The 18,524-nt window shown below is 47.5% G+C and overlaps 1 protein-coding gene across 2 annotated transcripts in view; it reads left to right on the top strand.

Moving 5' to 3' along the window:
- The window catches only part of NUDT3 (nudix hydrolase 3), a 41,222-nt gene that overhangs the window by 15,852 nt on the left and 6,846 nt on the right, over positions 1-18,524 (top strand). For both annotated transcript variants that reach the window (XM_075335875.1, XM_075335874.1), the window contains exon 2: positions 15,297-15,407. In XM_075335875.1, coding sequence (XP_075191990.1) covers positions 15,297-15,407 — 111 coding nt within the window. The remainder of the gene's footprint in view (positions 1-15,296; positions 15,408-18,524) is intronic.

Below are 18,524 nucleotides of genomic sequence, written 5' to 3'. Positions count from 1 at the left end.
AGATCAGTTCGCATAAATCGCCAACCCGGTTGCTGTTCCTCAGGTAAAAGCGGGCTGCCTCCACACCTGCATCATGACTGATGCAGGTGTAGAAGGGACTCCACGTCGGCTGTGACAATAATCATGTCATCATCCACAAGGACCCTGTCCACCCTATTGAGGACATCCGTCGTGTTACGGAGAAATGATGGTAAAGTTTCAACTAAGGGTTTTAAATAAAAATCTATGAACCTACACACAGGTTCACATAAACCATCAATGTCGACTGGGTCCTTGTGGATCTTCGGTAGTAGATAAAATGTTGTTATCTTAGGGGACAGGATGGTGAGACCCTCCAGTACCTTCTTAGTAATCACTCCCTCCTTGAATGCTCTGATCAGAAGTTTTTGCAGCTGTGCTGAGAACATAGTAAGGGGGCTGTGGTCAAGTCTGGAGTAGGTGTCCTTGTTTTTTAGTTGTCTAAATGCCTCTCTTTCATATTTCCTATTAGGCCAAACTACCACGCCCCCCCCCCCCCCCCCCCCCCCCCTTGTCCGCAGCCTTAATTACTACATCATCTAAGTTCTTAAGTTCCTGTATTGCAGTCCTCTGCTGTTTTATTAAGTTATCATTTTTGCGTTTGGTGGAGATGCTTTTAAACTCCTCTGTTACCAGGCTTGTAAATATATCAATTGCAGGGCAAAGAGACAGGGGGGGGAAACGGGTAGATTTTGGCAAGATACAACTAGGAAATATACCTTTTTGGGCAGTTTCCTGTTCGTTCAGGAGATCCTCCAGAATGGCCACAGCTTCCCTTTCACCTACCGTTTCCAATCCAGATGAATTGATACCTTTGTAGTGTAACTTCCTCAGCAACAACTTGCGAGAAAAGAGGTTCAAATCTACAAAAAAATTGAAACTATTAGGAGAAAACGTGAGAGAACTTCAATTTGAGTACTGGAGAGGGAATGATCCGACAAATTAATCACCTGCAATGTATCTCTTTTTTCTGCCCAGATCCCACCTTATTCAGATTTTGCTTGGGGTTTTGAGTCTGACGATTTTTAGTCCTTGCAGGTAATGTTCTTAGATCATAACCCGCACCAGTAGTCGAGGAGGAGGCATCATCCTGTAACTTTTCTTCAGATGTGAATAATCTCACAGGTGTAGATCTAGATCTAGAATTATTTTTACAACCCCTTCTAGCTCTATATTGGGTTGTTCTCCATCTGTAAATTTGGTTATTACTTTGGTCATTCAAATCTCTATGAAATTTCTTAAGTTTCAAATTCCTGATGTCTTTTTCCCATTTAGAGACTTCCTTTTCTACATCCTCATCGAATTTACTTATGGCTTCACCAGATAGCTTGCCGTTAATTGTTTCCTGCAACGTTTCCAATTCTGTCTCCAAATCCGCCAAATTAGACCCATTCAAATTAATCAATAGATTAATAAAGCCAAGCGAACATGTCGTGGCCAGCTCCTCCCACTTTTTCTTAAAACACTCATCTTCAACTGGGAAGGAAGGTGACACATGAATTCTAAGACCCCTGGGGACTAGATTTTTTTTGTTGGTACTTCTCTAAAAAAGCACGGTTCCACCATAATTTCGTCCCCATCCTGTAGTAATGTGCCCATCCATGTGTCCATCCTTGTCCCCATCTTATAGTAATGTCCCATCCTGTTGTAATTTCCCATTACATGCTGTTCTTCATATACACTTTAAAAAAAGATTCTTCTCACCTGGCCTCTGTTCGCTCGGTGTTGTCTTCCATGTTTCTTGCGGCCTGCAGAGCCCATGATGATCACGGGTGGTGCCCGCAGTAGTCAGCACTTTATTTCATTTGAATGAACTTCTGGTGCCACGCAGAACTTTCTGCAGCCCTAAACAAATGGCAGCTGCTGGCCAATCAGTGTCCAGTGCTCGACGTCATATCTCTACATCATCTATTGTCCTGCTGTGATTGGCTGGCGGCTGTTTTAGGTATAGTTCTGCAGGGAGCTCTTCGCGGCGTCAGCAGTTCATTCAAATGAAAAAAGCACTGACTACTTCAGCCCTGGCACCGTCCATGATCGTCGCGGGTCGTAAGAAGAAGCCTGAGGGGCCGCATGTAGCCCGCCACCCGCGTGTTTGAGACCCCTGGCTTAAGGGATTTATTTACACTGTTGTTTTCCTACTAAACAAACAAAACTCTTGTTCATTGGGTGAAATAATGCTTTGTACTGCACAAAAGATCATCATTCTCAGCAATGACTTGTCCTGTGTAAACAGGACACGTTCCGCCAATAACTATAGCAGCCTATGCCCACTGAGCAATTTCAGATTATTCAATGCACATCATTAGGAACAGTCTGCCAATATAAATGGGCTATTAATCCCTTCACGATATTTGACTTACCTATTCGTCATGGTCGGAAAGGGATTTCCGAGCAGTGATTTATAGGTACGTCGTGGCGATCATGTGGCCGCATAAGCTGTGCCCACACAATCATAGGCGATCTCCGGGCTGTCAGTTCTCATAGCAACCTGAGTAAAATAATGACCTTGGAGTCAGCCATCTACTCTGGCCTGTTAGACTATGCCAGGAGCATGGTCTTAAACATTTTTTTGCAAGTATAACACTGACAGGTGTAATGCATTGCAGTGCATCATACCAGTGATTAGAGTAATTAACATTAGTCCCGTCATGGGGACTAAGTAAAAAAAAAAAGTTAGAAAAAAAATTGTAAAAACTAGAAACACAAAAAAATTAATAATTTCTCTTCAGCATTTTTTCTTATTTCTAGGGGAACCCAACAGAGGTGTCCCTTGTCCCCACTCTTAATCCTTTTAGTAATTGAGGTGCTTTCAATAAACCCAGATATTAAAGTTACTAATTTCGCTTCCATTTCCCATAAACTATGCTCGCAGATGACATTTTTCCCCCCCTCTATCCGCCCCACAGACCTCCCTGCCCGCCCTCCTTCAGTCTCTTCAGTGCTGTGAACAAGTACCTAGCCTATTGCCCCCCAGCTTGTTTTCACCTTCCTGACCAGGCAAAATTTTTCATTTCCGAACAGTGTCACTATATGAGGTTATAACTCTGGAATGCTTCAATGGATCTGGTGATTGAGATTGTTTTGTTTTTTGGGGGGGGAAATGTCGAAAGTTTCGCAATTTTCAAACTTTGAATTTTTATGCCCTTTAAACCTGAGAGTTATGTTACACAAAATAGTGAACAACATAACCACATGTCTACTTTACTTTGGCATCATCTTTGAAACACATTTGTTAGGAAGTTAGAAGGGTTAAAAGTTTATCAACAATTTCTCATTTTTCCAACACTTTTTTTTTTTTTTTTTTTTTAGGGACCACATCACATTTGAAGTAACTGAGAGGCCTAGGTAACAGAATATACTCAAAAGTGACACCATTTTATAAACTGTACCCCTCAAAAGGCTAAAAAAAAAGTCAATAAGTTTTATTAACCCTTTAGGTGCTTCATAGAAAGGAAAGCAATGGGGAAGAAAAAATGAACATTTTACTTTAATGTTGATTTAGCCCCAAATTTTGCATTTTCTCAAGGGTAACAGGAGAAAATACACCATACAATTTGTGCAATTTCTCCTGAGTATAGGGATACCCCATATGTGGTGGAAATCTATTGTTTGGGTGCACGGCATGGCTCTGAAGGGAAGGAGTGCCATTTGACTTTTGGAACGCCAAATCGGCTGAAATCGATGGTGGACGCCATGTCACATTTGGAGAGCCCTTTATGTGCCTAAACAGTGGAAACCCCTTACGAGTGATGCTATTTTGGATACTAGACCCCTCAGGGAATTGAACTAGATGTGTGGTGAGCTCCTTGAACCCCCATTTGTTTCATAGAAAAAAAAAATCACATTTTCCCCACAAAAATGTTGCTTTAGCCCCAAATTGTTAATTTTCTTCAGCGCTCTATTGGGAGACCCAGACGATTGGGGTATAGCTACTGCCCTCTGGAGGCCACACAAAGCACTACATTAAAAGTGCAAGGCCCCTCCCCCTCTGGCTATACCCCCCCGTGGTATCACGGGTTCTCCAGTTTTAGCTTTGTGTGCGAAGGAGGTCAGACATTCCATGCATAGCTCCACAGATTTTAGTCAGCAGTAGCTGCTGACTATTTCGGATGGAAGAAAAGAGGACACATATAGTGTCCCCAGCATGCTCCCTTCTCACCCCTGGATGGTGTTGTAAGGTTGAGGTGCCTATTGCTGGTACAGGGCTGGAGCCTGACATGCTGTTTTCCTTCCACATCCCCTGGTAGGGCTCTGTGGAAGTGGGATCCTGCCGGCCTCTCAGCTCTGATGCCGGGCTCCATCCACAGACCCATTAGAACCTGATGGAGACGGAGCAGGAGTACGATCAGGGACAGGCCCTGCATCATACAGGTACTCTGTGTCCCCGGCAGGCACAGACACACTCCGGGCTGGCTGGGTGTTGTAGTGCGCCGGGGACCGCAACGTTGGAGCCAGTGTCCCTACAGATTACTGGGGGATGTTTTGTGTATGGGAACGCAGCGCCGACCCCCTCTGGACCGGGCGGCGCTGCTGTGACTTGTGGTGCGCCGGGGATCCGCCGTCCGCGCTTTTACGGCGGCGGCGGTTATAAATTTAGTCCCCGGCTTTTTGGGCCTAGGACGCCGGCAGCTCCGATTCGTTCCCGCCCCCACCCTGTCATTCAGGGTAGGGGAGAGACGCTGTTCGCTAGCAGCGACGAGGGCTGGAGCCTGATTTACATGCTCCAGCCCTCTCACTTGGCACAGAGGGAAGCAGGCTTCCCGCTCTTGGCCAGGAACGCCCAGGGCCCGCCCCCCTTCCTCTCTCGAGACGCCGGCAGCCATTACATGCATGCCTGGCTGGAGGAAGGACGCAAGGCTCTGGGAGACCTGGACTAGGGGCTATCTGGCGACCACACACCCGCTTTTTAAGCGGGCGGTAAGCGATTTTTCTGTGCTGGTCCCTCTAGTGCCTCACTGTGTATCAGTGTACTGGGTACAGATATATAGATATTGTATTTCTTGCACTGTGAGGTGCGCTTCTGGCTGCATATCCCAGATCGCTCTGTGGAAGCAGCAACATGTCATCCTCAAAACGCAAGGCGGCCAAGGCAAAAAGGGCTGTGTATACTGCGTGTGCTGCATGTGGGGCTAATCTACCAGCAGGCTCCGATGACCCCCATTGTGTGCAATGCTCCGACCCGGTGCTGCTTCGCCAGCCGGAGTCAGGAGAGGTAGCGACCCAGGCTGAGACGCTTGTAAGTTCTGCCCCGGTGACAGGGACAGACTTTGCAGTTTTTGCAGATAATATGTCTGTGTCTATGGCAAAAATCCTTGAAACCTTGCAATCTATGCATGGGGCTCAGTCTCTGGGCACGGCGAGGCCTCTGTCCTCAGGTCCCCCTTACTTGGAATGTATCCAGCCCACAGGGGGGTCCCCGGCTTCACAGGCCGAGGATTATGACTCAGATGATGGCCCCAGCCACCCTAAGCGAGCTCGCTGGGAAAGACCCTCGACGTCTTCACACTGCTCAGGGTCTCAGCGCAATCAGTCTCCCTGTGATGTGTCTGATGAGAGTGATCAGGAATCCACTCCTGGAACCCCTCTCAACCTGGATACCCCGGATGGGGATGCCATGGTAAACGACCTTATCTCAGCCATCAATAGGCTGTTGGATATTTCTCCCCCAGCCCCTTCAGCAGAAGAGGCGGCTGCGGAGCAGGAGAAGTTTCGTTTCCTTTATCCCAAGCGTAAATTGAGTGCCTTGTTAGATCACTCTGATTTCAGAGAATCAATCCAGAAGCACGACGCTCACCCAGAAAGGCGTTTCTCTAAACGATCTAAAGATACGCGTTTCCCTTTCCCCCCTGAGGTGGTCAAGCGCTGGACACAGTGTCCAAAGGTGGACCCCCCGATTTCCAAACTTGCAGCTAGATCCATAGTTGCAGTGGAGGATGGCGCTTCACTTAAAGATGCCAATGACAGACAGATGGACCTTTGGTTAAAATCTGTCTATGAAGCTATCGGCGCGTCGTTTGCTCCGGCATTCGCAGCCGTATGGGCACTCCAGGCTATTTCAGCTGGCTTAGCAAAAGTGGATGCTATCATGCATCCAGCAGTGCCGCAAGTGGCGCACCTTACCACGCAGATGTCGGCGTTTGCGTCTTACGCTATCAATGCGGTCCTAGAATCTACCAGTCGCACCTCAATGGCGTCCGCCAATTCGGTAGTTTTGCGCAGAGCCTTGTGGTTAAAGGACTGGAAAGCAGATGCTGGTTCCAAAAAATGTTTAACCAGTTTGCCTTTGTCTAGAGAGAGACTGTTTGGCGAGCCATTGGCTGACATCATTAAGCAGTCCAAGGGTAAAGACTCCTCTTTACCACAACCCAGAACATCCAAACCTCAGCAGAAAAAGTGGCAGCAGAGGTTTCAGTCCTTTCGAGGTTCGGGCAAGACAACATTTACCTCGTCCAAAGGGACTCAGAGGACGCAAAGAAACTCAGATTCGTGGCGGACTCACACACGCCCCAAGAAAGCAAATGGAGGTACCGCTTCCAAAGCGGCTACCTCATGACTTCCAGCCCCCCCCCTCCGCATCGCCGGTCGGGGGCAGGCTCTCCCGCTTTTCCGGCATTTGGATGTCACAGGTCAAAGACCGGTGGGTGACGGACATTTTGTCTCGCGGGTACAGAATCGAGTTCAATTCTCGTCCTCCAGCTCGGTTCTTCAGAACCTCCCCACATCCAGACCGAGCAGATGCTCTGCTGCAGGCGGTGGATTCCCTAAAAGCGGAAGGAGTGGTGATCCCAGTCCCTCCGCAGGAACAAGGGCAAGGGTTTTACTCCAATCTCTTTGTGGTTCCAAAAAAGGACGGCTCGTTCCGTCCTGTTCTGGACCTAAAACGGCTCAACAAACATGTGCACGCCAGGAGGTTCCGGATGGAAACCCTACGCTCTGTCATTGCCTCAATGTCCAGAGGAGACTTCCTTGCCTCAATAGACATCAAAGATGCTTATCTCCACGTGCCAATTGCTACAGAACATCAACGTTTTCTACGTTTTGTGATAGGAGACGACCATTTTCAGTTCGTAGCTCTTCCATTTGGTCTGGCGACAGCCCCACGGGTCTTCACCAAGGTCATGGCGGCGGTGGTAGCAGTCTTGCACTCTCAGGGACACTCGGTGATCCCTTACCTAGACGACTTATTGGTCAAAGCTCCCTCTCAGGAGGCATGTCAGCACAGCCTGAATGCTACGCTGGAGACTCTACAGTCTTTCGGATGGATCATCAACTTTCCAAAGTCGATCCTATCACCGACTCAGTCACTAACGTATCTTGGCATGGAGTTTCATACTCTAGCAGCGATAGTGAAGCTGCCGCTGAACAAGCAGCGGTCACTACAGACAGGGGTGCAATCTCTCCTGCAGGGCCAGTTGCATCCCTTGCGGCGTCTCATGCATTTCCTAGGGAAGATGGTGGCAGCCATGGAAGCAGTTCCCTTTGCGCAGTTTCATCTGCGCCCACTTCAATGGGACATTCTCCGCCAATGGGACGGGAAGTCAACGTCCCTGGACAGGAAAGTCTCGCTTTCCCAGACGGCCAAGGACTCTCTACAATGGTGGCTCCTTCCCACCTCATTATCTCAGGGAAGATCCTTTCTGCCCCCATCCTGGGCAGTAGTTACGACAGATGCGAGTCTGTCGGGGTGGGGAGCAGTGTTTCTCCACCACAGGGCTCAGGGGACGTGGACTCCGCAGGAGTCCACCCTTCAGATCAATGTTCTGGAAATCAGAGCAGTGTATCTTGCCCTACTAGCCTTCCAGCAGTGGCTGGAAGGAAAGCAGATCCGAATCCAATCGGACAACTCCACAGCGGTGGCATACATCAACCACCAAGGAGGGACGCGCAGTCGGCAAGCCTTCCAAGAAGTCCGGCGCATTCTAATGTGGGTGGAGGACAGAGCATCCACCATATCCGCGGTTCACATCCCAGGCGTAGAAAACTGGGAAGCAGACTTCCTCAGTCGCCAGGGCATGGACGCAGGGGAATGGTCCCTTCACCCGGACGTGTTTCAGGAAATCTGTCGCCGCTGGGGAGTGCCGGACGTCGACCTAATGGCATCCCGGCACAACAACAAGGTCCCGGCATTCATGGCGAGGTCGCGCGATCAAAGAGCTCTGGCGGCAGACGCCTTGGTTCAAGATTGGTCGCAGTTTCAGCTCCCTTACGTGTTTCCGCCTCTGGCGCTCTTGCCCAGAGTGCTACGCAAGATCAGATCCGAGTGCAGCCGCATCATACTCGTCGCTCCAAACTGGCCGAGGAGGTCGTGGTATCCGGATCTGTGGCATCTCACGATCGGTCGACCGTGGTCACTGCCAGACCGACCAGACTTACTGTCCCAAGGGCCGTTTTTCCATCAGAATTCTGCGGCCCTGAACCTGACTGTGTGGCCATTGAGTCATGGATCCTAGCATCTGCAGGATTATCTCAAGGAGTGGTTGCCACAATGAGACAAGCTAGAAAGTCGAATTCTGCTAAGATCTACCACAGGACGTGGAAGATTTTCTTATCCTGGTGCTCTACTCAGGGAGTGTCTCCCTGGCCATTTGCATTACCCAAGTTTCTTTCCTTCCTGCAATCGGGGTTAGAAAAGGGCTTGTCGCTCAGCTCCCTTAAAGGGCAAGTTTCGGCACTATCCGTGTTTTTTCAGAAGCGTCTAGCACGTCTTCCTAAGGTGCGCACGTTCCTGCAGGGGGTCTGTCATATTGTGCCCCCGTACAAGCGACCGTTAGATCCATGGGATCTGAACAGGGTACTAGTTGCTCTCCAGAAGCCGCCCTTCGAGCCTCTGAAGGAAGTTTCCTTTTCTCGGCTGTCGCAGAAAGTGGCGTTTCTTGTTGCGATCACATCGCTTCGGCGAGTGTCTGAGCTGGCAGCTCTGTCATCCAAGGCTCCCTTCCTGGTGTTCCACCAGGACAAGGTTGTGCTGCGCCCTATTCCGGAGTTTCTTCCTAAGGTCGTATCCTCTTTTCATCTTAATCAGGATATCTCCTTGCCTTCGTTTTGTCCTCATCCGGTTCACCGGTATGAAAAGGACTTACGTTTGCTAGATCTGGTGAGGGCACTCAGAATCTACATTTCCCGCACGGCGCCCATACGCCGTGCCGATGCACTTTTTGTCCTTGTCGCTGGTCTGCGCAAGGGGTTGCAGGCTTCTAAAGCCACCCTGGCTCGATGGATCAAAGAACCAATTCTAGAGGCCTACCGTTCTGCGGGGCTTCCGGTTCCTTCAGGGCTAAAAGCCCACTCAACCAGAGCCGTGGGTGCGTCCTGGGCATTACGTCACCAGGCTTCGGCTCAACAGGTGTGCCAGGCAGCTACCTGGTCCAGTCTGCACACTTTCACCAAGCATTATCAGGTGCATACCTATGCTTCGGCGGATGCCAGCTTAGGTAGAAGAGTCCTGCAGGCGGCAGTGACTCCCCCGTAGGGGAGGGCTGTTTTGCAGCTCTAACATGAGGTATTTATTTACCCACCCAGGGACAGCTTTTGGACGTCCCAATCGTCTGGGTCTCCCAATAGAGCGCTGAAGAAGAAGGGAATTTTGTTACTTACCGTAAATTCCTTTTCTTCTAGCTCTTATTGGGAGACCCAGCACCCGCCCTGTTGTCCTTCGGGATGTTTTTTTGTTGTTTGCGGGTACACATGTTGTTCATGTTGAACGGTTTTTCAGTTCTCCGATGTTATTCGGAGTTAATTTGTTTAAACCAGTTAATGGCTTCCTCCTTCTTGCTTTGGCACTAAAACTGGAGAACCCGTGATACCACGGGGGGGTATAGCCAGAGGGGGAGGGGCCTTGCACTTTTAATGTAGTGCTTTGTGTGGCCTCCAGAGGGCAGTAGCTATACCCCAATCGTCTGGGTCTCCCAATAAGAGCTAGAAGAAAAGGAATTTACGGTAAGTAACAAAATTCCCTTCTTATTTAAGTAACAGGAGAAAGTGGGCAGTATAATTTGTGCAATTTCTCCTCAGTACACCAATACCCCATATGTGTTACGGGGGGCCTGGCAGATCAGGATAAGGTGGTAAATATCCCAATCGCCAGTCGGGGCCCACCGTGCTCAGGATAACAAAGGAGCTGCTTGCAACCCGAAGGTTAGGCGGAGAATACAGAGCTGGGTGGCTCTGAAATAATAGGGGCCTGAGCCAAGTTAAGTAACACTTGGATCAGGAGACTATGAAACCTGATTGCGTCACAGGGTCCACTCACCTGGCCCAGGAACTACCTATTGACTGCACAGGAGACCTGGGAACCGGTCACGTGTGTAGGGACTCGTTAGACCGGACGACAACCCAGTTAGCACATGTGCAGGGAACACGTCAGGCCCGGTGGTGACCAGGTAGTGTTGACCGGAAGACCGCCGCGAAAGCGCCCTGTCGGCCACGTGTGTACGACGCGCCAGACCGAGCGGTCCCCTGATTAGCGTTTCTGGCCACCACTGCTCTCAACTGGCCACGTGTGTACAGGACATGTCAGGCCATGTGGTCACACCGGTAGCGTTGACTGGGAAGCCAAAATGAGGAGGACAGGTGGCGCAGCAGCCGCAACCCAGTTGACTCCACTGGGCTGCACTAGCAGGACTGGATGGTAGGAGGTGGAAGCCCGGCGCCTGACCTAACTTGCTGAGACATGGGTATCTTGGCGTGACAAGCACTGGATGCCTAACCCTGCCTATCGCTTCCAATCTATGGCTTATGCTGCAATGAGGCTCTAACATGGAGGTGTGCTCTGTCTGAGCAAATGTGAAGACTGCGCACCTCCATGTTGTCTCCAGCACCTTTTATAAACTGGTTCCGCCCCAAATCCAGGGTGGACCACAATGGCACCTCCAGAGTCCAATAGTGGAGTGCTACGTCATCAGTGATATCACCAGCGGCCTATCTGGAACAGCCATGTCACTGATGACCTCATGGCTGCCACGCCCCAAACACCTCACCAGTCATCGTCTGGCGACCAATGGTGAGGTGCCGCGTCATGGGGCGGGCCTCCGCGAGCCAGTCTGGTGTGGCCACATCATCAGGACACCTGATGTGTGTCGGCCTATCCGAGCCTGCCACCTCACAGACATGCCCAGTGAGGTCCTTACCGGAGTGCCTGAGCATGTTCAGTAGCCTAAACAGTCTCAGAATATCAGACTATCTGCCCAAGCATGCTCAGTAGGCACAACACAGGACTTAGACATGGCACGATGTCCAAGTACCTGTGCAAAGCGGCTTTTCGCACTAAGTGTAGGAGCATGCTCAGTAGCCTGAACTGAGGACTACGCCTCAGGAATGGCACAGTCAGGCTGAGCATGCTCACTAGGCGAAACACTGGACTTCGGCTGTGGCTGGGGTAAATCGGCACGCACATGCGCACTAGCCGCATCTCCACACTTAGACGTGGAGGAGGAAGCAGCCAGCTGGACAACCTGAGGAACGGCCAAAAATGGCAGCTGGCGCCTGGGCGCAACTGGAACCGCAGCAGGCTGTTTGCGGCTTTGGCGGTGCCAATTCGTAACAATGTGTGGTGGAAAACTACTGTTTGGGTGCACGACAAGGCTTGGAAGGGAAGGAGTACTATTCAAGCGCAGATTTGGAAGGAATATACTACTGCAGGCGCTATGTCATATTTAAAGAACCATTTATACTGCCAGAATAGCAGAAATTGCCACAAGTGATCCCATTTTAAAAAATACAACTCTTGAGAAATTCATCTAGGGGTGTAATGAGCATTTTAAACCAACATATGATTTACAAAATTGTGTAACATTGAGCTGCAAAATATGAAAAATTTATTTTTTTCCACTAATATGTTTTAGCCCCTAGTTTGTAATTTTTAAAAGTGCTATTAGGAGGCAATGGAAACATAATTGTTACACAATTTCTCCTCAGTTCGCCAATACCCTATATGTGATTAGAAACTACTTTTCAGGCACAATGTGAAGTTCAGAAGGGAAGGAAGGCGTGCCATATCGAAATGTAGATTTTTCAAGGAATGGTCATTGCACATTGGCAGAGCCACTAAGGTGCCAGAACATCTGAACCTTATATATAAGGATGTTTCCACATCGCCGTTTTTTTGACGGATGTCAAAAAAATGGCAAACACGTGACTGGATCCTTGACAAATGCGTTGTCATTTCAATGCATTTTCAATGGAATCGCGGTAAGATGCTTTTGCATGCATCATATACCGGATCCGTTGATTTGCAGTGAAAGGATCCTGTAATATACCACTTGCATTTGCATCCATTCACCAGGATCCAGTTATCTGCGCTTTGCGTTTTTTTGACGTTTGTCAAAAAAACGCTGATGTGAAAGCAGCCTTAGTGACCACATTTCCAATCTGCGCCCTGAGTGAATACAACTAGTGATGCAGCGAGGATACTGACACCACAGGTGTGTCAAATAATGTTATACCATTCTGTGATGAAGACCTAATAATTGCATTTTCATCACTAAAGTGATGTTTTAGACTGTTTTTTTTTTATTTGCCATTCCGCGTTTGGTAAAAGTGATAAGACAGGTTTATTTTTCGGATCAGTACGATTACAGAACAATACCATATTTATGTAGTTTTTTTTATGTTTTGCATAATAAAAATTGATTTTTTTATAGCTATTTTTCTGAGAGCTGTAACTTTAGCTTCCTGCTGATGGAGCTGTTTGGCAGCTTGTTTTTTGTGGGACGAGGTGATGTTTCCAGCGATAATACTTTTATTTACATTCATCTTCTTGATTTCATTTTATTCTAGTTATCGGGGGTGCTGATTGGACGGGAGAGGGAGTGCATTCGCTCTAACAGCTTGTCAATTGCGCCATTTAGGGGGTTAAACAGGCACAACTCCTGGCTGTGAGAGCCTGGGCTCCACTGTCACGTAAGTCAAGCTCCCGGCAGCGATTGCACTGGCACAGCTCCTGTGCCCTCACGATCGCCATGACGTACCCACACATCATAGGTTGGGAACCCCTTCTCTACCATGACGCTTGGGTATATCATAGGTTGTGAAGGGGTTAACCAAGTGCTTTGAATATTTCCCTTTCTGCAACCACCATTTTGCAGCTTAACCCCTTCACCCCCGAGCATGGTTTTCACCATCGTGACTAGGCCATTTTTGGCAATTCTGACCAGTGTCCCTTTATGAGGTTATAACTCTGGAACGCTACAACGGATCTCGGATATTCTGACACTGTTTTTTCATGACATATTGTACTTCATGTCAGTGGTAAATTTAAGATGATATTTTTTGTGTTTATTTGTGAAAATATTGGAAATTTAGCGAAAATGTTGCAATTTTCACACTTTGAGTTTTTATGCTCTTAAACCAGAGAGTTATGTCACACAAAACAGTTACTAATAACTATAAGCGAAAACCACTGAGATTCTGCGGGTAATAGCTGCAGTATATAGGTAGAAGAGGCTCCCAGTAGGTTGCCATAGAGGGACCTGCCATGGCTACAGGCATAATAGGTACAATACTTTGCAATACAGGGCTATAACAATTTTATATTAACCTTTTTAGGACAGTAAGGATTTTTAATTTTTGTGCTTTAGTTTTTTTCTTTCTGTTCTTCTAAAAGCCATAACCTTTTTTTTTTTTTTCTGCTAACCAAGCAGTATGAGGACTTGATTTTTGCGAGAAGCATTGTACTTTTTTGTATGACAAAGTAGGTTGAGTAAATAATGCTCTTATTTGCCGAACTCCTGAAAAACTTGAGAAACTATTAACTTGAGCAAATAAATTTGTAGGACCTTGGAACGGCGGCCAGGTCAGTATTCTGTGGCCACTGGATGAGACTTTGTGATCCGTCTCCTGCCTGTCGGCTCCTCTATTGGTAAGCCAGTCTGGTGTGATGGATGATGTCACGCCAAGTCGAAGCCTATGGATGGTCCTGCAAGTTGATTAGTTCTTCTCTAGAAACCACACATAACCACAACGACATGGAATAGTGGTACGCTAACCTTGATTATGTTGGGTTATTGGGCTGGGAGATAATAGTGGAAGCAAGTCTTTATTTTCAAGTGTAAAGGGGACAACGACATCACTAACGAGATGTCGTTGGGGTCATGGAATTCGTGACACACATCCAACCTCGTTAGCGACGTCGTTGCGTGTGACACGTACGAGCGACCGCTAACGATGTAAAATACTCACCAAATCGTTGAGTGTTGAAATGTCGTTCATTTCCCAAATGTCGTTGCTGGTTCAGGATGCAGGTTGTTGGTCGTTCCTGAGGCAGCACACATCGCTACGTGTGACACCCCAGGAACGACGAACAACACCGTACCTGCGTCCTCCAGCAACGAGGTGGGCGTGACTTTTATGCGCCTGCTCTCCGCCCCTCCGCTTCTATTGGATGTCTGCCGTGTGACGTCGCTGTGACGCCGTATGAACTGCCCCCTTAGAAAAGAGGCTGTTCGCTGACCACAGCGACGTCGTTAGGAAGGGAAGTACGTGTGACGCGGCCTAGCGATATTGTGCGCCACGGACAGCGATTTGCCCGTGACGCACAAACGACGGAGGCGGGTACGATCGGCAGCGACATCACTAGCCTTAAGGCCATGTCCACACGTTCAAGATTAGGAGCAAAAGTTTCTACTGCAAATCCTGATGTGTTGGCAGGAAAAATGCTGCCCTGTGTGCACTGGAAAATAATATTTTCTTAAGAAAAATCCGCACCCTCTGCCAGAATACCGCACCCATGTCAAAAATCACAGTAATAACGCACCCGCAGTTTTGACGCGGTTTTGCAGCCGGTTGGTACCTGCGGGTTTTTGTACCATTTCTATGGAAATTCTGCAGCAAAACTTAGAGGTAAAAAAAACGCAGTGTGCTCACAGAATTTTTTTTCCCATAGGTTTTGCTGGGGAAGGACTGCGGCAAGGTTAGGAACAAAAACCGCACCTTTTCTGCCGCAAAAACCGCAGTGTTCACACAGGGCCTATAATACACAAGTTTATGTTGCAGAATTCTCCCTATTAATTAGTATGGTGAAATCTGCAACAGAAATGCTGAAAGAATTGACATTCTGCAGATTTAAATCTGCAAAGAAAAAATAAGCAACGCTTGCATGAGACCTTGCTGATACTAGGAAATCCTTCAGGTTTTATGACAAAATTGTGCTGAAAAAAATCACCATATGCACATTTCCCAAGACTGAATCGTGTAAATGAAAAAGGATAACTCTATATTATAACGTAAATAAAGTGAAGCATGCATAAGTGTACGTATATTAATGTAACTTGTGCTTCTTTTAGGTGTTGTTAGTAAGCAGCAGCCGATATCCAGACCGTTGGATTGTCCCTGGTGGTGGGTTGGAGCCTGAGGAGGAACCCAGTGCAGCAGCTGCTAGAGAAGTTTGTGAGGAGGTACTCAGTGTTCTGTCTTTAGACCAATACTCATCATCCATTCAGTCAACTTTTTTGTAATAGTTCTCACTGTTAAATATTGTGGATGCAGATAAAAATCTGCACAGCAAATTTGCTTCCTCACCACAAATAGTTACCTTATTTATCGGATTATAAGACGCACTTTTCCTCCCAAAAATTTGGGAGTAAAATGAGGGGTGCGTCTTAAAATCCAAATGTAGCTTATTGGGAGGTGGAGAATTGACGGGAGCCTGTCGGTGCGGGCGGCCGGGAGCCTGTCGGTGCGGGCGGCCGGGAGCCTGTCGGTGCGGGCGGCCGGGAGCCTGTCGGTGCGGGCGGCCGGGAGCCTGTCGGTGCGGGCGGCCAGGTGCTTGTCGGTGCCAGCTGCCTCTCGGTGCGGGTGGGCGGCTGGCCTGCTTGCTGCCACTCTGTTCAGACGGCCGGCTGGCTGTGCGGACTACGGTGGCTGTGCGGCGGGTGTCCCAGATGGTCTGTCCTCGGTCCGGGCTTCAAATGATGGTGCCCGGAGTCAGCACATGCGCAGATGGAGCTCTTAGATGAGAGCTCCAGCTGCGCAAGTGCCGCCCTGGGCACCATTTCTTTGAAGCCTGGACCGCCGACAGAGCATCTGGGACACTAACCGCACCGGCCTGCTCCACCACACTACTGCCGTAGCTCCCCCTGCCAGCACTGACTCGCTGCTGCCACCACTCCCCTCCGGTAAAACAACACCAAAGTATAAGACTGACCCCAATTTTTTATTTATTTTTTTTTTAACCTTTTTTTTTATCTCTAAATTTGGGGTGTGTCTTATAATCCTGTGCGTCTTATAAAACGAAAAATACGGTATTCTGAGAATGTTCTACATAGTGTGTCCACCCATATCCTGTCCACCACCATTAACTTGAGAACGGCGGCAGTCATAGGCATAGAAGTGGTGTCTAGGTATAGTAAAGTAGCCATGTGCTACGCAATGAAACCACCTATAGCGCCACCTGGTGGAAAAGAACGGAATTAGTATTTTTATCTTAAAAACTGAACGAGAGAGAGAAAAAAAGTGAATTAAAAAATTGTAGGGCATCATCAATTCAATACAAATCGACACCTTGCACACAGAAATGCTATGGTATGAAACCCATGAACCCCCCCCCCCCCCCCCCCCACCACAAAACATTGAATGCTGGTCACGCATATGGTGCTCATTTAACTTTGATGCTCAAAGTGCCCACTGTCAGCTGCAATGCACATCTGGACTCTGGACAGCATACTGTATCTTGCTGCACGTTGTGCAATATGGTAGGTGACACGTTTGTACAAGCATCTGTAATACGTCGTCGTAGCTCCTGCAATGTTGGTGGAGGGGTCGTATACACCTGCTGTTTGATGTGACATCACAGAAAGAAGTCCAATAGGGTCAGGTCAGGTGAGTGTGGAGGCCACTCCACGCAGCCACCATACCAAGTGACTTGTAGGAAGGTCTCAATGAGGTATCGCTTCATGTCCGCAGCCTTGTGAGTTTTACATGTTCTAATTATAGCATTTCTGTATGTAAGGTGATTTGTATTGAATTGATGATGCCCTACAAATTTGTAATTCACTTTTTTTTCTCTAGCTCGTTCCGTTTTCGAGATAAAAATGCTAACTCCATTGTTTTCCACCAGGTGGCGCTATAGGTGGTTTCATTGCATAGCGACTTTACTATACCTAGACACCACTTCTATGCCTATAGCTGCCGCTGTTCTCAAGTTAATGGCGGTGGACAGGATATGGGTGGACACACTGTATACTGTAGTGCACATTTTTACAATTGCTAGCTTAGGGGGTGTTGGCTATAGTCTGTTAAGTGTGCTAAGGGCTATTCAGGTCTCTAAACTTGATGGCCTACTTTTAGGATAGTGTTCAAAGAAAAGATTCTGTAGCAAAGCAGTATACCAATATCCAGGGGTTTCTACATCCATTCAGATGCTCTTCTGTGTGGGGCTACTCAGAAATGTCACCATCTAGAGACCTGCTCTTTGTAGCTATTTGCGTTTGCAAGACCTGGTGCTAATGTACCAAACTGGCAGACAGCTGAGAGCCACACATCATGGGCCCACGAGCCACATATGCCTCCCGAGCCCTGCTATAGACAGTATTAGGCTATGTGCACACTGAGCGTTTTTTTGCGGCATTTTTGCGCGTTTTTCAGGTGCGTTTTTTGGCTCAATACTGCATGACTTTGTTTCCCCAGCAAAGTCTATGACTTTTCATTTTTGCTGTCCACACACATCTGTTTTTTATAGCTGCGTTGTTGAGCTAAAAAAAAAAAAATAATGGACATGTCAATTCTTTCCTGCATTTTTCACCCATGCAATGCATTGGAAAAATGCAGCAAAACGCAGTGATCAAAAACGCACCGAAACGTGGTAAAAACGCATGCGTTTTTTCCAGTGTGTTTTGGCAGCGGGTGAGGGTTTTTTTTTTTTTTTGTGTGTTTTTTTGCGGCCAAAAACGCACAAAAACACATATCATCCCTGTCTCAGAGTTCAATATAAATAGGGAGTATATGTATATATATATAAAAATAAAGAATGTATCACAGCATTATATATAATCAAGGATATTAATTACAACCATATAGAAGTTCATCCAATTATATCTCAAACCAATAAATGTATAGATACAATACAATACATTAGTTAATCATAAAGTGATAAGTATATAAATAAGCAAATCTTATGTGTCCAAGATTTATGGTTACTGAACAATCATAAAGTGCAAAATAAGTAGAAAAAAGAGGAGAAAAGAGAGGTCAGTGTGCATGCACACATATATATACATATACATACATTGGTAGTTAAATAGTTAAAAGAACAGCCAAAACTCCATAGATGGCTGGAAAGAGTTAATGGATGGTATAACCAGTGGGGTGGGTGATAAGTTCCTAAAAGGATAAACTCTCAAGATGGAGGATATAAGTATATATATATATATATATATATACACACAGAAATGTATTAATTCTTTGAGACAAGGGGTGAATCGGAGAGCAAAAAGAGCCCTTGTTAAATGATACCAGTGACAGTAGCTGTGACAGGGATAAGATATGCAAGTCTATAGGCCCAGTCACACACAACG

Source organism: Anomaloglossus baeobatrachus, chromosome 2 (assembly GCF_048569485.1).
Source record: "Anomaloglossus baeobatrachus isolate aAnoBae1 chromosome 2, aAnoBae1.hap1, whole genome shotgun sequence".
In the NCBI taxonomy this organism is placed as follows: Eukaryota; Metazoa; Chordata; class Amphibia; order Anura; family Aromobatidae; genus Anomaloglossus; species Anomaloglossus baeobatrachus.
Note: the sequence above shows the minus strand (reverse complement) of the source record. Positions and strands in the feature narration are given on the sequence as shown.